This window comes from Pyrus communis, chromosome 10 (assembly GCF_041283825.1).
Source record: "Pyrus communis isolate YQ-2024b chromosome 10, ASM4128382v1, whole genome shotgun sequence".
Classification (NCBI taxonomy): Eukaryota; Viridiplantae; Streptophyta; class Magnoliopsida; order Rosales; family Rosaceae; genus Pyrus; species Pyrus communis.
Window position 1 is genome coordinate 28,518,443 of NC_142574.1, and position 19,930 is coordinate 28,538,372.

Genomic DNA, 19,930 nt, shown 5'->3' on the forward strand with positions numbered 1-19,930 from the left:
TATATGCTGCTCACATGATATAACAAATCCAAGAGACTCGTCTCACAAAAATATATGTATGAGTTTGTCTCTTGTCTTAGATTCAAGCAAACCACAATAAAATCGAAGGACACAATATACTATATACATGTGAAACTGAAAAACGAGCTAGAAAAATCAATTAAGCCCCTAAGTTGTTCTTCCATTAAGATTAAGCACTCCACCGACCTTAAAGTTTGGCCTTTTTTTACTGACAACTTTTGTGATTTGGCGTTAATCATCATTTGTATGTAAGACCAGAAAGCCCGGCAATTTCCTACCACTTTCAACTTTGATCTAAGTTTTTGAAATTATCCACCTAACATTCATCTCATGATTCTCTCAAAGACCATCCTTCTTGTTTTTTCCCCTTAATTCTTTATCTTTATCTTCTCTCTCACACTAACTACCATCCATGAATTGCCCCATGCTACAAAGCCTATAGCTGTTATAGCTTAATCGGTAATACTTTTATTTTTGAGTCTTTCATGTCTGTGAATTCGTGATAACATGACATTTTATAAAACTAACATTTGAGTTTTGTACTTCAGAAAAAAACCATGTTGACAACTCAAAATAATTTATAACATGACAAGTGATTAGCTTAGAGGTTTTTCTTTTCCAATTAAGCTCGCTAAAGTTTTTGTATATAAAAACTTATAGTTTTAAGGTGTTTTTCCTTCTGATGGGCTAATTTGGGTTTGCTTAATTAAATTTCTTTTCAAACAGTTTTTTAAAAAAGTTGAAGCTAAAATTGTATTTTGTATGAGAAAAAAAAAGTGTTTTTTTTTCTTCTTGAAATTATGAGTCTAAAACAACATAAAATAGAAGCAGCTCTAACTATGCTTCTCAAAAACGCATTTTTTTTCTTCTTCATGTGAGGCAAGTGAACAGAAACTTTTAATGAAACTTTCATGTTGACAATACTATCTCATCTTTTATTTTTGCTAAAAGCATTATAGTTTACCAAACATTTACCCTTTTTTTTTTTTTTTTTTTTTCCACAAATGTTTATTATCACGACACAAGCAATATAAAAACAAAAAACAACAGCAAACCAGCCTTGAGAAGTTAAACACATATCCAACTTTTCTTTCTCCAAATTATCCCGAAACCCATCCAAATCAGATCAACAGTACTACACATCCTAAAAGTGCTTTCGTATATGATGAAAAACTGAAATCACAGAGAGAGAGAGAGAGAGAGAGAGAGAGAGGTAAAGGTTTTTGGTTCTTCTCTTCCTTGGAATTGTTTCACTCAGAAATTGAAGAATGCAGACTTCTCTCAAGCTAGCATCTTTCACTATTTCTACATATTATCTTCTTCTTCTTCTTCTTCTACCATTTGTTAGTTGCTCATTGCATGCAGATGTCAACCAACACAGCAGTCACGAGAACATAAAAGAAAATATTCACAAGGTAACGTTCTTAATTAAATCGGTTTTGTTTTCCTTTTCGAGCTTTGCAGATGAATTTTTTCTTCGTATTCTCCTTCTCGGCTTGTTATTTTCGCAGATGAGTCCCCGGATGACGTTTAACGTTACAGTTCATGGCCTCCTCTCATGGTTTTCAATTGGGTTTTTGATGCCCCTTGGAATACTTGTAATTAGAATGTCTGCTAGAGAGGAACGTGGGGCAACAAGAACCAAAGTTCTCTTCTATCTCCATATTGTTTTGCAGGCAAGTTCTTAATTTTTTCTCTTTTCTCCTTCGAATTTGAGTTGTTTTCCGAAATTATCTAATTATAACTAAGAACACTAATTGTCCAATTATCATTAATTTCATTATCCTGATTAATTAAGATTATATGTTACACCATCAGTAATCTTTCGAGTTTTGATCTTTCTTCTCAATAATCATGAGAAGCCACTTTAACTTTAATCATGCTGTCCACTGTTTCTTTTTTTGTTTATAAACCTATCTGCACCCTTATTTAATTATTTTAAAGTTGAAAAACAATGCAACAATATTTGTCAATAACCATTTAATTACTTGAACATCAAGAAAAAGCAGGTTTTTTTCTTGTCTTTCTACTTAACTCATGAATTTGTCTCCTCCAACTCACTAAGATCCTGCACTAATCATTTTGCAAACTAATATCACCATCATTTCAGATTATCACTCTCTGATACACCATGCATATACTGGCATAATTACTCCGTCGCCGCAATAATTCAGGCATGTTAAATACATCTGTTATCGTATATGATGTCATCTGATTAAACTTTGATCTATAACACAGGTGCTGTCGGTGCTTCTTGCCACCGCTGGTGCTGTGATGTCCCTAAGAAACTTTGAGAACTCCTTCAACAACAACCACCAAAGATTAGGTCTAGCACTTTATGCTGCCATATGGATACAAACCCTACTAGGATTTTTCAGGCCTCGCAGGTAATCCATAATAGTTAATTCAGTGACAGTTTGGTCCACGTCTTCAAAATTGACAAAATCAACCCTAAAGTTATGAATCCTTACACCATTGGCCGGCCCCTCCTTCAATCTAAAACTTTTGTTCTCTGGACAGAAGAAGAAGTCAACAGTGTAACACTTTGTAATTCTAAAAGTTGTTTTTGTCAAAATTTAAAAGGCACGCACTAAACTGTTAAACTATTGATCTCTCGTTATTGTTGCATTTGGGATGAGGGTTTTTGTTTCTTGAAGGGGAAAGAAAGAAAGAAGTGTATGGTACTTGGCACATTGGATGCTTGGGACAGTGATATCCTTGGTAGGGATAATCAACATCTACACCGGATTAGAAGCCTACCATAAGAGAACGCAGAGAAGCTCAGGGCTTTGGACTGTTCTTTTCACAGCTGAGGTTTCCTTCATTGCTGCGTATTATCTCTTCCAAGACAAAAGAGATTATATACAAAAACAAGGAGTGCTTTTAGGCACAACCAGGCAGCAACAGCAAGAAGATGAGGAAATTGCTCAAAGGCAGCACCAAAATCAAAAGGAGATGTTGCCAGCTCAGCAGCCTAGTGGCAAAGTCAATGCACTCAAGAACTTGTTTGACTAAAACAACATGGGTTTTGCTTTTTATTTTTGGCTTTTGTTTGTGAGTGCTTATTTGTTTTTAATCTTTTTTTGCATGCACTGTATGCAACTGTGGGTGATTTTAACGGCAGAGACAGCGATGGAGTGCATGCATTAAAAAGTGGATGATGGAGAGGGTACTCAATAGTTGTATAGTGCTTTGTATTAGAATGTCAAATACATATAATTTGTTTACATATTTATTAACACTAATAAGAATGAAACTTTGTGGAGTTTTTAACATAGTGAATAGTCTTATATAAGTTAAGTTTCTCTATCAAACAAGATCTTAGAATAATTTTTGGTGCGAGTGTAAGTGATGTAGAACTTTCATTTAGTAAAAATTAGCACATTTGAGTCAAAGTTCACAATTCACATCATCAATGGTACAATGAACACATTCCCCTCATGGCTTTCTAACATTTATAAACATTGCCTAAGGGTGTTTTGGTAAACTAGATTACTAGTTTATCCTATACTGTATCGAAAATTTTACTCAGACCCAACATTTCTCTTACTAAACCTACTTTATAATTTTTTATTTTCAAATTCTTGTTTTGCCTATATACTAAATGAGTTTAGAAAGAAAAGGCCAAAACGAGCCCATTATTGAAAATACCTCTGATTACCAAGGTTCTAAAAGACGTTAGATGCTAGTTGGGCGGTGAGCTGGGGCCTAGCGTCTAGGCAAATTAAGCGGATTTAAGTAAATCTATTATATTTAGTGTAATTAAGTGTTTGTTTATACTTAAATATATATATATAATTTCATCTTAAACTACAAAATAAAATGACATATATACTATAAAGTATTAGAACATAATGAAAACATGGGGAACACACATATAATGTGTGTTCATTTAAAAATTCAACAAGTCTTTTACAATTTATTAGAAACTGAAGGTTATCTATTTTTTGTCTAAGTGAGTCGCAACCTAGACGGGTGCCTAGGCATGTCTGGGTGGGCTAGGCGGGCGCTGCAACAGGTTAGGCGTCATTTTTTTATTTTCAAACGCCTAGACATTAATCAGGGCAGTAGCCAGCCGCTTAGCACCTAGGCAGTGCTAGACGAGGATTTTTAGAACAGTGCTGATTACCCATCCCCACCCTTCCACAAAAACACCATCTCTCTCCAACCTCCGACCGCCGAAACCCTTTGTCACTCACATTGAATGATTTAAATTCATTGAGTTTCAACCTCAAATTGGTTTATAACCAAATAGTTGAATTTTTTGTGAGAAGGAAGAATGAAAAACTAGGAGTCTCCACGCATACTCATTGGACTAGTTTTTAATGGTTGAGATTAAACAAATTGGTTTAATAAGATGATATCTCTTAATTGATTTATCATTAGGGTGTTGAAGTATTGCTTCTAAACTATGGTGGGATGAGATTTGAATCTTTGATTGTGGGTGGTAGGGAAGGTGCATGTGGCATGGTTGGTTGGTTGGTGAGGGGGTGAAGAACATTGGGTGTCTTTAGGTTTTGAGAGGTGGGGGTGGATGTCGGAGGTGCTTCTCGATGAGTTTCTCTTTTTTTCTTTTTTTTTTTTTAACCCATTTTGTACGTGAGGTAAAATAGAAATTTCAAAGCAAAAAAATGTAAGTTTCGGTTAGAAACAGGAATTTCGGTTTCAATGAATCCGGATCTGGTAAAAGTCCCGATGATCTATGAATTATATATGTTCATGCAGTTAAAAATCATTTTAAATATTTTTATTTAAAATTAAACACAAATAATACCTAATAAAAACTAAATATATGATATACATGAACATACACGATTTACAATTTCTAAAATCCTGGCGAATCCTGTTGGGGTTTCAATAAAATTTCCCAAACCGTATGTACCCACCCAAACCAACCAGAATCCCCGTCCTCCTCCCTCCTCTCTTGACCCACAGGGACACAGTAGAACTTCTGCAGATAGTAGTGATCGATGGCTGACCACCACCATGACCATCATCACCACCATGATCATGATCATGATCATAGCCATGGGAGTTCAGCTGCAACGAATTCATGGGTGGGCGCAGATGGGAAGGTGTACCATAGCCACGATGGGCTGGCGCCACACTCACACGAACCCATATACTCCCCTGGTTACTTCAGCAGAAGAGCTCCACCTCTCGTCTCCAGGAATTTCAATGAAAGGGCCTTCACCATTGGCATTGGTGGACCTGTTGGTACTGGGTAAGTTGGGTAATTTTTGACATTTTTGAAAATATTATCACATTCATCAATTGCATCATTAGATTAAAAAGACTAGAAATGATGTAAAGATTGGCACTTTGCTTTTAGGGAAGTGAATTCCGCGCTCCCCTTTTCGCCTTTTGCATTTCGCTATGCTTTTCTAGCCATTGGATTGAATGAATTAAAGGAGAATCTAAATGATAGAACGAAAGGAGGATTGCAGGAGGTGAAAGGGGAAGCGCGGAAATCCCTCTTCGTTGGGGGAAGTGAAGAGTGATACAATTTAACTTTGGATAACTTTGTGATACAATCTAAATGATAGAAAATTGTTGCAGCATAACTATTTATAAATTTGTTTGATTTCTTCTGAATGATTTTGGGTTTTTTGTGATTTGGAATTCGTTCGTGCCTGTTTTATTTTCGTAGTTTTGAATACCAATTTGCTAGCACAAATCATGCTGGTTACTGAGATTTGATGAAATGCTGTTTCACGACATACAGGAAAACTGCTTTGATGCTCGCTCTGTGTACACTTTTGCGTGACAAGTACAGTCTTGCTGCAGTAAGTAACTGTTCTTGCGATGACCAATTCAAAAGATTCAACCTTTTGTCTTTATGATGTTCCAAATACTTCAAAAAACTGTTTAGCTTTCTACTAAATTGTATTGAGCTTCGCACAGTAACTGTTAAAGTCTACGCAGACCTTTAACACCCGTGTTTCAAGTTGATTGAGGCAAGTCTAAAGATAATAAGTGTAACAATTACAGGTGACAAATGATATATTCACAAAAGAGGATGGTGAGTTCTTGGTGAAGCATGGAGCACTTCCCGAAGAAAGAATACGTGCTGTGGAAACTGGGGGCTGCCCACATGCTGCAATTCGTGAAGACATCAGTATTAACCTTGGCCCTCTTGAGGAGCTTTCTAACTTGTACAAGACCGACATACTGCTTTGTGAATCAGGCGGAGGTATTTTCTAGAAACAGTTAAATGACTATTACAGATGACTGATACTCATGTTGGAATTGCACTTGAGCTTGAATGAATTGATGGAGCCATCTGGAGTTTGGTATTGATTTGAGAAAATGTAGCTTGATCAATGGAAAATGTTCAAAATTTTAGTTTGGACGAAAATGCTCATTGTAAAGTTTGCATAAATGGAGGAATTTGTATGTGAATGATAGCAAGTGGTTGAATTGAGCTTTTATTAACATTATCCAATCGAATTTGTGTGAATGCAGATAATTTAGCTGCGAACTTCAGCAGGGAACTGGCCGACTATATTATTTACATTATAGATGTCTCTGGTGGTGATAAAATTCCACGAAAAGGTGGCCCTGGAATCACTCAGGCTGACCTTCTGGTATATTCTTATTCATCGTTTTTGAGGATACCATTTCTATCTAGTGTCTACCCATCAATCGTGTCGTTCCAATTTCAGAAATGAAATCATAAGGGATCGATATGTGAATGACTTGATAACATTTGATTGTAGGTGATAAACAAGACTGATCTTGCAGCAGCAGTTGGAGCTGATTTGGCAGTGATGGAGCGTGATGCACTTCGAATGCGAGATGGAGGGCCTTTTGTCTTTGCTCAGGTTGGTTGGTCGTATCATCACATGCGTTCACTACTGTTTTTGCATTGTAAACATGTTGTGAGCTTGGTATTTTGGATTCTCATGTTAGGAAATGCATAACCGCACTAATTTGTTTTATTAACATAAAATTGGTCAACACGAAATCAAAAACCTGTATTTTCTCAATTTTGGAAGGAACACAATCTGTGATTACATATCCTCGACGCTATTAACCCTGTCCCTGTTCCCCATTCATGTCAAGAATCTTTCGTTGTGCCAGGAAGGTGATTCTTGAATGATATGTCGTTAACATGCAGTGTGCTGATATTTGTGCTTCTCATATTAGGAGATGCACAACTGCACCATCATGTTTTGTTAACATAAAATTGGCTCAACATGAAATCAAAAAGCTGTATCTGCCTATTTTTGGAATGAACATAATCTATCATTACATATTCTCGTCTCAAGCGAGACACTATTAACCATGTCTCCATTCCCCAATCATGTCAGGAATGTTTCGTTGTGCCAGGAAGGCGATTCTTGAATGATTTGTCGTTATAGGAAAGATATTGAACTTTCATGTTCATGACTTACATGCCTGTGAACCCTATATATGCAGGTGAAGCACGGGAAGGGAGTAGAAGAAATCGTGAACCACATATTACAGGCTTGGGAGGTAGCAACAGGGAAGAAGCGCCACTGAATCCGTCTTCGATGAAGTTCTGTGTCCTTTTTTTGTCTTTCCCCGCTGCATTTAAACCTGGACGAACAAATGCCACTTGAATTTTCGGTCTCTTTTCATCGCGCGTAGATGTTTGACCCTTCGTTGCCTTCATCTCTTCGTTGCCTTTGCTACCATGTCTCTCAGTTGAGCTGTATGTCTTCAAGGCAGTCACTTTATTGAGCTGTTTTTGTCTAATAGGGGTGATTTTCGGACTAATCGGATAAATAAAACAAGGTTTCACATCCCTATTTTTATTTCTCACATCCTTTTTAATTTTCGGTCACTGGATCAATGAATTGAAGATCAATGACGAAAAACTAACATAGGTACTTGTACGAGGCAAAATAGCGTGTGCAAATAGCGCTATCATGTTTTTTATTCATGATTTTTTTTTATTTAAAATAAGTTGTAAGAAATTTCTGACAAGTAAAAAAAAAAAATTGTAAGAAAGGAAAAGAAATAAGAACAAATAGGTCCTGAAATGGGCCGGGCCACACCGTTGCGGTGGAGTCCATTACCAATTTACCACCGCCCGCCCGAGTGAAGAAACGAAATTCCGCGAAGCCAATCAAATCAAATTCAAACAGGGGAGGAAGAAAACAGAAATCTCCAGTTTACGACCAACAATTTCGATCCTGAAATTGCAGAAAAATGGCGGAGGAGGAGGAGCCGAAGAAGAGAAGGGTGGTGGTGGAGTCCCTCGGATGGCTGACGGAGTCCTCAATTATGCCGAAGAAGCACCGCGCCATCGCCGGCGTCGGAGCCTCCTCAATCATGGAGCTCAAGGCCCAACTCTATCAGTCCCAAGAAGAATCCAAGAAGTCCAAAGAACTCGCTGGCTCAGACATCGAGTTCCATCGGGCCAAGAAGAGAATTACCGCACACGACGACTTCTCCGCCAAAAACTCCGGCGTCGACGCCCGGGCCCACAAGTACGTCTTTTCTTTCTTTTTCCTCAATTTTCTTCTGGGTTTAATTTCAATTTACTTAATTGTCAGTTGTTTTGTTGGATTAGGGTAATCGATGGGTTAGGATTCCTTTTGGTAATTTAGGGTTCTTGTTGTTCTCTAATTACAAATTAAGAGTATTTTAGATGCTGTTTAGTGATATGATGAGATTTTTGAGCTCTCTGTTTTGGGAAGTTTGCGGATTTGTTTGAATTAAACACTTTGACTTGCCCATCTCATCATTGATCTAGGAAACATTTCAATTGATGTTCAATTATATCTAGGGTTTAGTTTGGATTTCTGCTAATTCAATTGTGTTTTTGTTGATTTAAATTCAGGGACAAGCTTGAGCTAAAAGCAGTGAAGGATGGATCGGCGAGCTATGCAGCGTTGGAGAAGAAGGCTGCATTGTACGATAAGTTAGCAAGGGGTGAGCTATCGGATGAAGAAGATAAAGAAAAGTATTGTGTGGATTTTTACGGCAAGAGAGTTGAGCATGACGAACCGCAGCAGACTCAGCACCATGATTCACCTGCTGTAATATCTCCGGAGAATCAAGATGGAGAGAACGATGCTTCTACGCTGTTTAGCACGAAACCTTTGGGGCTTGGGCGAGCGGATGCGACAGTGGACAATGATATTCACAAGCGTTTTGTGAGGTAAAGTTTTCAAATTATTTCACTATAAGTTATAAGTATATATGATGTACATACAGTTTAGTTAACCAATCACAATCAGATAATGATAAAGCGTTTATCTCGAGTGAACTTTTGTTAGTGTTATTCTTTCAGTGTTACCATATTCTATGCAAGTCTGGGTACTTAACATTTAGCCACAGTGATTTCGTGTTGCCGCTGTTACTCTTCTAAGCCTCTAAGGTGAAGTAGTTGAGCTGAGACTCATATTTGGGCTGGGGGTTGGTAGTAGAGCTACGGATGAGTTGCTTAAGCTTTTTGACCCATTCTTGATTTGCAATCCTGTTTTTAAATTTCCGTTTGCTCTATATAGGACTGCCAATCTATTCTGTTAATTTTCGACTAAGTCATGTACAATGTCTTGAGTGCCGGACTATAGATAGAAAGATGCTCTTGCAGGAAATGAGCTGAATAAAGCATAAACAGAATAAATGAGTGTAGTTTTAGAACTATGCTATCGAGACAAAAACTAGTAAATCTATTTCATCAATAAATGAAAAAAGGGTTTGGATTTGGGTTTTTCTTCTTCTCCTCTTTCTATATTTTTTGTGTGGTTATAGTTTCTCCATTTACGTAGGATGTTTCCTATTACTTGATTCTAGTCTTTTGTCGTCCTGGTTACAGATACTGCTAGAGTGAAATCTCTATGCTCCTGGCAACAGTCATCTCATGATTTCTGGTCTTGTGTTTTTTTTTTATTCAGGGAAGTACACGAAGAAGCAAATCAAGCGAGAGAGAAGGCATCTGAGCTCAAACTGCGCAGGGAAGAGCAAGCAGCTGCTCGTCGTGAGAAGTTAAAACAGGCTTATATACGGAAACAGTTAGAGAGACTTAAAGCAGCATCAAGTAATAAGGAACAGACATAATAAACAGCAGGAGGCGATGACCGCAATAGCCATCTCGAATCCTGCTGTTCGCTTCAGGGTTCATTTTTGAACTAAAGAAACAAGTTCAGCCGATTGACGCTAACCAAGTGGCTCCGTTTGCAGTTTCTTCATGTTTGTATTGTCCATGGAGGCACAGAACAATAGCATTTGATATGTATTCCTTGCTTGAGCAATCAAAAAAGTGTATTTATTTGTCTTTTTCCGTCGTTTCATATGTTTGTGGAAATTATTAGTTGGAGTCGAACATTTAATATGATCATGTAAGAAATTGCAAAATTACAAAAAAAACTGAAGTTAATAGTAAAATGTTAGTAGTGGGATTTGAATCCACGCCGTCTTTCGACGACCAGAACTTGAGTCTGGCAATCGAACCCAAAATTTCAGAAGTGCATTTAGACAACTCGGCCATCCTGACAGACTGTTATAATATTCCAAACTTAGCTATAATGCAGTGCATTCAAAATAACAATTAAACGAAAGAAAATAATAAAAAGAAAGATCGACTCTGCTGGGGATCGAACCCAGAATCTCTGGTTTCGTAGACCAGCGCCTTATCCATTGGGCCACAGAGTCGTTTGTTGGTGTTTGGGGTTTGTTCTCATAATTACACTTGTACATCATGAAAGCCCTTCCAAGGTGGGCTTGAAAGATTCGACTTTCCAGCCTTTGGGACGGTATTGTGAGCGAATCATGCATTTTAACGAGAATATAATTGTGACGGTATCTTAAACTTATCACTCACTGTTATAACACTACGTAATTTGTTTCTCTGGCTTTTCTCTCACTTATGTGGGTCTCAATTTTGTAAGGCCCCAGTTCTAGCATCTTCCATTGTGGGCTTCAATTCTGATAGGCCCAACGTGGAGAGCAATCCAACGACCTCAAAATATTGAATAACGTGTGGACAGCACATGGAGCACAAAGCTCAAACTCTCACATGTATTCCACTAAAATTGATGCAAATATTCCAAGCAATTGTCTGGAAAGAGATTATATTCCCCTAATCTTGCATTTTTAAACACATCCCACACCACTCCCAAATCATTTTGCTTGCTGTTAAAGCAACATAATCCGACATGTGTCACGCTCCCATTCACTAAACTCCTTAATCCCCTCCCCATAAAACCCACTTAAGCCTCTTCATTTTCCTCAAACCAAAAACATTAGCACACTTTCTTCCACTTGTGACTTGAGAAGTAGTGTTCAGAAGAAGAAAAAAATATGGAGGGTTGCAAATTGGCCATGGTTTTCACCGTCTGCACGATTGTTCTTGTGAGCTTCATGTCGTTCGGAGCTGCTGAAGATGTTGGTGTTCCTGCACCTGCACCGATGGAGAGCACGGCGGCCGCTCTAGGTGCTCCTGCTGCTGCACTAGGGGCCATGGCTTCTTTGCTGGCTTTCTTCTTTTAAACTTGTTCCTTTAAATTCCCCATCTTATTCTTTTCTTGCTTATTTTCTTTTGGAAGTGATGTTCAATATCTTTATTAAAAACTTGATTTCGAGAATTATTTATAATTTAATGAAAATTGGAATACTACTATTACTCTTGACAACATAGTAATCTGGTATGAAACTCAGCGAGTGAACGATCACCGTTGCTTGATGGAACCGAAAAGATCCTCATACGAACGCTTGGGTGCATCAGGCCGCGAAACTATCTCCACAACCTTGTAAGACGCTTCAGGATTCGCTAATGCCTCTACAGCTACGTCTGCAACCAGATCTCTAGAGATGCTGCCTTCCGAAAGTGTGTCCTATCAAGAGAGATAAGAGAACAACAATTAGGTTAAAGCAACTCAGGTTTTCGCGCTTAACACGATTAAATGGGGAAAATTTTCACAAAGTGTGACACGGATTGTGTTACCTCCGGCTCCATTACAAGATTTCCAGTTGGAGGGTCGTTTTTCAACCCACCGGGCCTTATAATCGTGTAGTTTATACCAGACTTCCTGATATAATTCTCTGCCTGAAGCTTTGCTATTAAGGTGAGTCCAAAAACATTAAGAAATATGTAAGCTGGGTTGAGAATCTGCCCCATTGCTGCTCCATTGACCAAGATGGAACTCACAAGAATAAACCGGTTCACACCAAGTTTACGGCATGCTTCAACGAGATTCACTGTGCCAAAATTATCAACCTGCACTGAATTCAACCCTTTTTAGACATCAAGCATGTTCGAATTACGAATGTCCTTTCCATTACAACCTACACTAAAATGCTCCTTTTCTAGACAGCAAAACCTGCACTAAAAGTATGATTTCGTTCCCCAATCAATGACCAAATAAGGGATGTTTCGCTTTCCATTGATAGCCAGAGGCTAAAACCCAGGATTTTAAACCATCAGTCATTTGCTAGAGTAAAACTCAAACAAGAAGCAACCTAAAGATCGAACTTAAACAAACACCAGTCGAAAATCAGCAATAGACTACACAGAGGTAGAAGTAGCGTTAATATTTCAGAGAAACGGACTATTAATCAACATTCGATACCAATACCTTCCCCAACTTAATCACCTTCACAGCTTGCGGGTGTAGGGTTCTATACAAAAGGCCTCGATGCAATTTTTAGTTTTCCAGGTTTCCCATGTGGGACTTTTACAAATTTTTCAAGAAGTTGCTCCACTAAGTAATGAACATAGATGTTAATTGCACAGATAAAAGAATCAAATTGACCTTCCATGGAGCAAACACATCCCATCCATAGCTAAATCCAGTGGCACAAATCACAGCATCTGAATCGTCGCTGATTGCTTCTGCTAACTTAGCAGAACCATCTGTAACATCTGCCTTCACCTGCAAACAAACACAAGAGATCGTTTGATCGAAAACCCAACAAATTAAACATTCCCCAAAACGAAACAAAACAAACCCAATTGAGCAACCAGCATGAATCAATACCAGCACTTGAAATTTTGAAGAAACTCACAATTTGAAGAGCTGGGTTATCTGAGGGAAGGCTAGCTTTCGCTTTCTCCAAGTTCCGAACTCCGGCTTTAACTGCAAAACCCTTGGCCAGCAGCTGCTCAACAATCCTTTTACCTGTATTTCCAGTGGCACCGGCCACAAATACTTTCTTCGTCCCAATCACATTGGTCTCAGTTGTCTCCGTGACTTCCTCTGTAATTTCACCCCCTTCCATCTAAATCAGAGATTAACATGTTAATAGTTAAAAACCAATATTAATGGCATCGTTAGAGAGAGAGAGAGAGAGAGAGAGAGAGAGAGAGAGACCTGAGTTGACATTAGGATGGGGAAGGACCTGGCGTTGTAGGGAGAGAAGGAAATCAGATAGAAGGGCTTGGCGGTGGTTGTTGCGGTGGTGGTGGTGTAGGAAAGAGGAGGGAGTAGGTGGTGAGTACAGAGACGTAGAGGAGGGTTTCTGAGAATGGAAGGCAGAGGAGCTGCCATTTGCTTTATCTTGCTCCCTTGCTTGTCCTCCAAGTCCAACCAACACAGCCCTCTCCTGTCTTGACTTCCCATTTGCTGTTGTGGGACTGTGGGGTCGGCCCTTTCCTATCTTGTAGGGGTTTTTCTTTTGGAGGGGTTTTTCATTACTTTCCTAACTACAACTGTAATAATCATGTTTTCATCACTAAATTAATTTTAAAAAAAATTATAAGACGAGGGAGATTCAAATTTGGTTGAGATGCTTCGATTGATGTTCATTATATTGTTGAATAATTGGAGAGCAACTTATATGGTACGATATAATACCTTATGTTATTATACAACATCATATGTACAAAGCTTACAATGATCATTAGTATGGAGAACCATGTCAGCTGATATACATGTGTCATGTAAATTCTTCTCTAGATTCGTAGTGTTTTTCTATGCCCATTGCACTAATGCAGCCAGTGTATTCACCTTTTTAGTATCCTATCAGCAATATATGCAATATAAATTTTCCAATCTTTTCCATAATTTTTGTGAATAATGTCTTACAAATGACGTAATCGGTATCTCTCCCACGCGAAAGCCAAGTTTTTCTTTTTGTATGAGTTTGGTAAGGCAATGAATGGGTTACTAAGGACGGTTTTTTTTCTGGGCCCTGAGAGGCTTAAGCCTATGTTTTCAGTTTCAGTGGTCTGATCCAACGTGAACTTACAAAGTCACATGTACAAAACTTACAAAATCATTAGAATGGAGAACCATGTCAGCTGATATACCCGTGTCATGTAAATTCTTCTTCAAAACTTGTAATGTTTTTCCATGCTCCTTGTACTAATGCAGCCAGCGTATTCCCCTTTTTAGTATCCTACTTCCAATCTTTTCCGTAGTTTTTGCGAAGAGTGTCCTACAAATCGGTGTCTCTACCCAAGCTTCTCCCACGCGAAAGCCGAGTTTTTCTTTTCGTTTGAGTTTGGTAAAGCAATGAATGGTTACTAAGGACATGCTTTTTTCTAGGCCCTGAGAGGCTAAGCCCATGTTTTCAGTTTCAGTGGTCCGATCCGACGTGAGCTTTTAACCACCTTTCTTAAAAAGAGATTATGCAAATAACACAGATTACAATAATGAAAATCTGCTTCTTAATTCCAGGTCTAAGAACCACAGACAAGAAGACACATGAGGCCAACACCGGAAGTAAAATCAGTATTCCCCTCCATCGATGCGTGATGGGTCCGATCTGTTGCCAAATTCTGCTCTCCCTGAAATTCAAGACTTGGCTATAATCGTATAGAACTGTCCTATTTTTGAAGAACTAAAGCTGGCTCAGTAGCTTGGGAGTGAAGCAAATCCGTCTCCGCTGTGAAGCTATAGCAACATACATTACCTTGCATAACAAGTTGCAGGCGATCCTTTACAAACTCTCACGATATTATGAACACTGTTCCACCATCTACCATCACTATGTTTCTCTTTCGGAGTTCCTGAAGATTATCAAGTTCGCTGTTATTATTTACCCTTCATGCGTAAAGATACTACCTTGAAAATTTATGAAAGAAGCAACCAAAAAGTCGATGATTTTAGCACAGATGATTGCAAGATGCTCGTGCAGTATGTCTTCCGCGAATTTAATGAAAATTACCTCTAATAGGAAGGTTATCTCTGCCCTTGAGTAAGGAACACTTGCTCCATCATTGACAGCATTCTCTAAGGCCTCAACAGTTATGCTTTCCGAGCGCTGTACTGTCCGTACTTGATTTAGAACATCAGTAAGTGCTTTTAACCTGTAGGTGCAGAAGGAATAAAGAAATTGAATTGGCATTAGAAACAAATGGCTCATATGTGAATTTAACAAAATAGAAAACAGGAGCACATTGGGTTGGTGATCTAGGCAGAACCTTTCGGAGGAGTTATCAGTAGCAGCAGATTCAGTGCGAGGGTCAACATCCATGGGTTCAGTTGTTGAACTAGCACAGGAAAAACACAGGAAGAAGTTAAATGAATGTTTTGAATATGACAGCACTACCAATACTATAAGTAAGGGAAAAGTGAAGGACTCATAGATTTTATAGGGTCTAGTTATCGATGGAGATTACATCAATTAGTACATGTAGGCAATTTCTGAAAAGTGAACTTACTCTTGATTATTAGCAGTACCATTGCCAGACCCATCATGTTGACCAGTGAAATGGTCAGCTCTGCGAAGATGAACACTATGATAAGAGAAAAGTGAAGGAAGAACATTGCAGTTTTTACAACATTGAAAACATCAATTTATGTATACGGGCAATGTCTGGAAATACACTTACCCTTCTTGACCTGCGGAATGGTTAGCTGCGCCGTTCCTCTCCAATTCTCGCTCTCTTTCTTGCTCCCGCTCCTCCATGTCAGTCAACTCTTTGTGATATATTGCGAAATTTAAAACTTTAAGAGCAGCGTCAACATCAGACTTTGAAACCTGTGAAGGCAGATTTATCATTACTTTGAGTTTGATGAACATTGCGATTGATGGAACACTTAAGCTGATGAAGCAACCATAGTTTTGATTTCCGCAATAAATGGAAGAGCAGAATGAACTAGTCCCATCAGATCTTTATTAATCATTAAAGTTAACAAGGTACCTTTCTGCTCAACTTTAATTTCGCATGAGCAGTCGAGAGACGAATGATGGTTTCTAAAGTTCTGGCTGTAATTGGAAGTGTTCCACCGGTCTGAGTAGCAAAAATAATATCAGATGCAGAAAGTCATTGCATTGACCATGCCTCAATATACAATGATGACAAATGATGACCTTTGCATTTGAACTGGCATTTCTGAGTTCTGCATATGCTGTTGCAATTTGTTCAGAGGCCTGTTGGAAAAAAACAGTTATTAACTATCAAACAGCCTCATAATGCAACGATGAGGTTAAGAAGACAAGTTCATAAAACGCCTCATGATGCAACGATGAGGTTAAGAAGACAAGTTCATAAAACTAACTGAAAAGGCTCTCCACAAGAAAGAGATTATATGGCAGATTGCAAAATAGGATTCGAAGGGATAAGCAATCCAAATGACGTGATCAAGGGAAAACATACATATATATTAAGTAAATAAATGAACAAATAAAGCCCCAGTACCTCATCAGTCAGATCAGGCTCAATCCTATTCTTCGCATAATGAATATACTTTTTAAGAAACTTGATTGTGAGGGTATCACGCTTCCGACCCCTATCGGTTTTTTTCCCATGTAGCATTCGGTTATACTTAACAAATACAGATGAGTCGTTATCAGTTTCATCTTCTCTTCCAAATGCCGAGCTCCCATCAAGCATTGCCTCACCTACACTTATAAGTTAGTCAAACTTATTTTGTACTTCTCCAAGATAGTAAAACATAAACAGAAGATTACTGCTTTAGTACCTCCAGTTGCAGAACGATACCGATGCATGCGCAACACATGCTCTGAGACATGACGGTCAATGTCAGGATCCATTTGATCCAATACGATAAATAGCAAATCAAAACGAGAAAGCAAAGAGTCTGGAAGTCCAATATTCTTTGTTGGTGTCAAAGAGCGATCATACTGCATGATTCATACAAAACCAGCGTTACAAAAATTAATATTAATTAAACTAATTAAATAAACAAAACACGACAAGAACAACAAACTGCAAATAGGAAATTAAATGGTCGATGACCATTAGCTGTGTCACTTACAGAACCATATATGGGATTTGCAGCAGCCACCACACTGCACCGTGCATTGAGGGATGCATGGATACCAGCTTTGGCAATAGTTACAGTCTGCTGCTCCATAACTTCATGTATGGCAACACGATCTTGATCATTCATTTTGTCAAATTCATCAATACAGACAATACCACGATCAGCAAGAACCATCGCACCAGCTTCTAGCCTTCTCTCCCCTGATAACAGACAGATTAGTATCTTCCTGGTAACAACATCATATAATGCTAAAGTTGAACTGAATGAGATAGGAATACGTTATTACCTGTCTCTTGATCCGAAGTAACAGCAGCTGTCAAGCCAACACCAGAAGAACCCCGGCCTGTAGTTGATATTGCCAAGGGAGCGATGTTCATAATTGCTCTCAGAAGTTGAGATTTGGCAACAGACGGATCACCAACCATCATCATGTTAATGTCACTAAAAGAAAAGAAAAAGACATTGTTTGGTCAAGATTCAATTTTATGCCAGAGAACCACTTAGGCAGGGCCTTAGAGAAAAAGTAGGGGCTAGATAGGTAAGCACAATTAGGACAGTAAAATATCCATCAAACAGAAAAAGTTGACCATAACTTACCCTCGTAAGTGAGTACCATTCTTTAAGTTCTTTTCCATTCCACCAAGCATTAGCAATATTACTGCTTTCTTTATCCATGAATGTCCATAAATAGAGGGTGCAATTGAATTCCCAAGCAGGTCAAACGTATCACTTCTTTCTGCTATCTTTTTTATGTTCTTTATGTCATCAGGACTGTAAATTGGTGCATTTGCTTCTTTGTTGAGCAGCGAAACATTGTTCGCTATGAGAACGGTCCTACACAACAAGGCCATTATGTCTAAGTATGAAACTAGAACAGATTATTGACAAGATAAACAAGATAATAATTTATGCAGTCCTCATGGTTGAAGCTACCTGAATACTCCATTTACGCTTCCCTTGCTTTTGCCAGGAAGAGCTTTGTATATCCCTACAATCGCAACACGGTCTCCCGGTTTGCATGAATCAACAAGGTCATCCTCAACTATGACATCCACCGTCCGCGGAAGCTGACCAGGAGCAGAGTTCTCAGGAACTTCTTGCATAGATAAAGTTTGATGGTCTTTGTATTTGCACAGTCCGTACTCAGTCACCAACAAGTTACCATTTTCATCCTGTGGCAATATATTTTCATAAAAAAAACCCTTCCCTGACAATATAAAAAGATATGATTAAAGTGAAAAACTTGAGATTACCCTTGTAGGATAAACTGATCCTGTAGGCAAACCCATGTTGGATGTAATGTCTCGGTATTCTCGAGAGGTGAAGTTTCCGGTAGTAGGGCAGAAGTGAACACTCTTAACAACTTTTGGCCTCACAAGAGAACCTACAAATGAGTCAGTTACCGGGTTAGACTCGTCCACAGCTAACATTTTCAACAAAAACAAAAATTGATGCAGTTCATTAGCTAAATTGAAAATTAACAAAAGAAAGAATCTTAGGGTTTATGATTTCCTAGTCCAAATCAACACCGCTAACCTCGAATTTCATAAAATCATTCCTCATTTTAAACATTTTTCTCAAATTTTTATCAAGAATTGTCGTTTCCAAGACATTGATTGAGCATGAAAGGAAGGCAATAGAAGAAGGCAGGGGAGTAGTAAGAAGGTACATTTGGTGACAATTCCTTGGACGCAAACCATGGAACCAATGTACTCGGAGAGCAGATCTCTCGGCGTGACACGGCGCGAGACAAAAGCGCCTTCAAACCCCACCAGAAGTTGTTCTCCTTGCTTCAGGTACCTCGGGTCGATCCTGTTGGCGATTTCAGTGGCCGCGTCGTTGAAGGATTGCATATAATCACTTGGATTTCTCAGAATCCTGCAAATTGAAAATCGAAGTCGAAATTAAACTAGGATTCTTCTGAAATTAATTTGGGGAGTAGAATTGACCAAAGCTAGCTAAAGTGAATGAACCTGGAGCCAATGTCGCCGTAGGAGTGGAGATCGGAGATGTCAACAATGAGGCGGCGGCGGTTGTGGTTGAGGACGGCCTTGATTTCGTCCATGTATATCTGCGCAACACTTAAGCTAGTTAGAGAGAGAAAGCGAGAGAGTTAGAGAGAGGAGGAGGAGGACATACGCCATCTTCCAAGAAAGCAAGGAGATCTCGCCGGTGAACCGCCCTAACTTCTTCGCTGATGTCCATTTTATATTCTGCAGAGAAAAGAGAAGATCGGCGACGACGGCGATTGAGAGTTCGAGAGAGTGAGCAACCGCTCAGTGCTATCGCATCCCCTTTGTTCTGCCTAGGGTTGGCGGGAAAATGCGAGAGCTTTCCCCTTCCTCTCGCGCCAATATCATCCTATCCTTTGCGACGCTGTCGTTTCCTTTTTCTTTTGAAATATTTTTTATTTATTTAGCCTAACTTGAATTACCGCTGAATGGAAAAGATTTTTCAAAAGTCTCGAGTTCTAGAAGTGCATGATAAATGCTGTAAAGAAAATTAACAATGAAGCAGACTCATTTGCTTAAGGCTCATTTCAAACTGTTTTTGAAACAACTGAAAGCGTTTTTAATAAACGAGAAATTTTGTTATACACTAGCTGCAAAAACAAAATTGACTCGTACGAAACTATTTTTGAAATAACTGATAGCGTTTTTAATAAACGAGAAATTTTGTTATACACCAACTGCAAAAACAAAATTGACTCGTACGACTTTTGAATTTGGATGTATAGAAGAGAGCGAACTACTCTAGCC

The 19,930-nt window shown here is 38.7% G+C and overlaps 5 protein-coding genes and 1 non-coding gene across 7 annotated transcripts; 3 read left to right on the top strand and 3 right to left on the bottom strand.

Moving 5' to 3' along the window:
* The first annotated feature begins 1,081 nt into the window (after nt 1-1,081).
* On the top strand, nt 1,082-3,294 carry LOC137729841 (cytochrome b561 domain-containing protein At4g18260-like). The gene is made up of 4 exons (XM_068468885.2): nt 1,082-1,436; nt 1,533-1,697; nt 2,260-2,408; nt 2,679-3,294. Exons 1-4 carry the CDS (start codon nt 1,290-1,292, stop codon nt 3,034-3,036), a joined length of 819 nt encoding a protein of 272 aa, XP_068324986.2. The 5' UTR covers nt 1,082-1,289; the 3' UTR covers nt 3,037-3,294.
* Nucleotides 3,295-4,828: 1,534 nt separating this feature from the next.
* Nucleotides 4,829-7,796, top strand: UREG (urease accessory protein G). Its single transcript, XM_068468398.2, has 6 exons — nt 4,829-5,245; nt 5,747-5,807; nt 6,013-6,214; nt 6,487-6,608; nt 6,741-6,845; nt 7,444-7,796. The coding sequence occupies exons 1-6, from the start codon at nt 4,992-4,994 to the stop codon at nt 7,525-7,527; spliced, it is 828 nt and encodes a 275-aa protein (XP_068324499.2). The 5' UTR covers nt 4,829-4,991; the 3' UTR covers nt 7,528-7,796.
* Nucleotides 7,797-8,036: 240 nt separating this feature from the next.
* On the top strand, nt 8,037-10,269 carry LOC137729843 (uncharacterized protein At4g18257-like). Its single transcript, XM_068468886.2, has 3 exons — nt 8,037-8,480; nt 8,834-9,154; nt 9,894-10,269. The coding sequence occupies exons 1-3, from the start codon at nt 8,200-8,202 to the stop codon at nt 10,054-10,056; spliced, it is 765 nt and encodes a 254-aa protein (XP_068324987.2). The 5' UTR covers nt 8,037-8,199; the 3' UTR covers nt 10,057-10,269.
* Nucleotides 10,270-10,577: 308 nt separating this feature from the next.
* Nucleotides 10,578-10,650, bottom strand: TRNAR-ACG (transfer RNA arginine (anticodon ACG)). The gene has a single exon. It is a non-coding gene; the product is annotated as a tRNA-Arg (tRNA).
* Nucleotides 10,651-11,052: 402 nt separating this feature from the next.
* Nucleotides 11,053-13,564, bottom strand: LOC137729586 (uncharacterized protein At2g34460, chloroplastic). Its single transcript, XM_068468562.2, has 5 exons — nt 13,308-13,564; nt 13,003-13,215; nt 12,750-12,869; nt 11,942-12,214; nt 11,053-11,831 (listed from the first exon to the last, which is right to left on the bottom strand). Exons 1-5 carry the CDS (start codon nt 13,554-13,556, stop codon nt 11,667-11,669), a joined length of 1,020 nt encoding a protein of 339 aa, XP_068324663.2. The 5' UTR covers nt 13,557-13,564; the 3' UTR covers nt 11,053-11,666.
* Nucleotides 13,565-14,533: 969 nt separating this feature from the next.
* Nucleotides 14,534-19,804, bottom strand: LOC137729958 (DNA replication licensing factor MCM3). Of its 2 annotated transcripts, XM_088677066.1 has the most exons (18): nt 19,311-19,568; nt 19,145-19,242; nt 18,841-19,049; nt 18,425-18,555; nt 18,105-18,343; nt 17,769-18,005; nt 17,458-17,612; nt 17,163-17,371; nt 16,866-17,028; nt 16,583-16,785; nt 16,255-16,314; nt 16,085-16,174; nt 15,773-15,921; nt 15,602-15,661; nt 15,362-15,430; nt 15,106-15,247; nt 14,851-14,947; nt 14,534-14,725 (listed from the first exon to the last, which is right to left on the bottom strand). In XM_088677066.1, the coding sequence occupies exons 1-17, from the start codon at nt 19,374-19,376 to the stop codon at nt 14,888-14,890; spliced, it is 2,340 nt and encodes a 779-aa protein (XP_088533192.1). In that variant the 5' UTR covers nt 19,377-19,568; the 3' UTR covers nt 14,534-14,725; nt 14,851-14,887. The 2 variants fall into 2 exon arrangements, with proteins under 2 accessions (XP_088533192.1, XP_068325109.2); XM_068469008.2 differs by having other exon boundaries at nt 14,534-14,947; nt 19,311-19,804.
* Nucleotides 19,805-19,930: the final 126 nt, after the last annotated feature.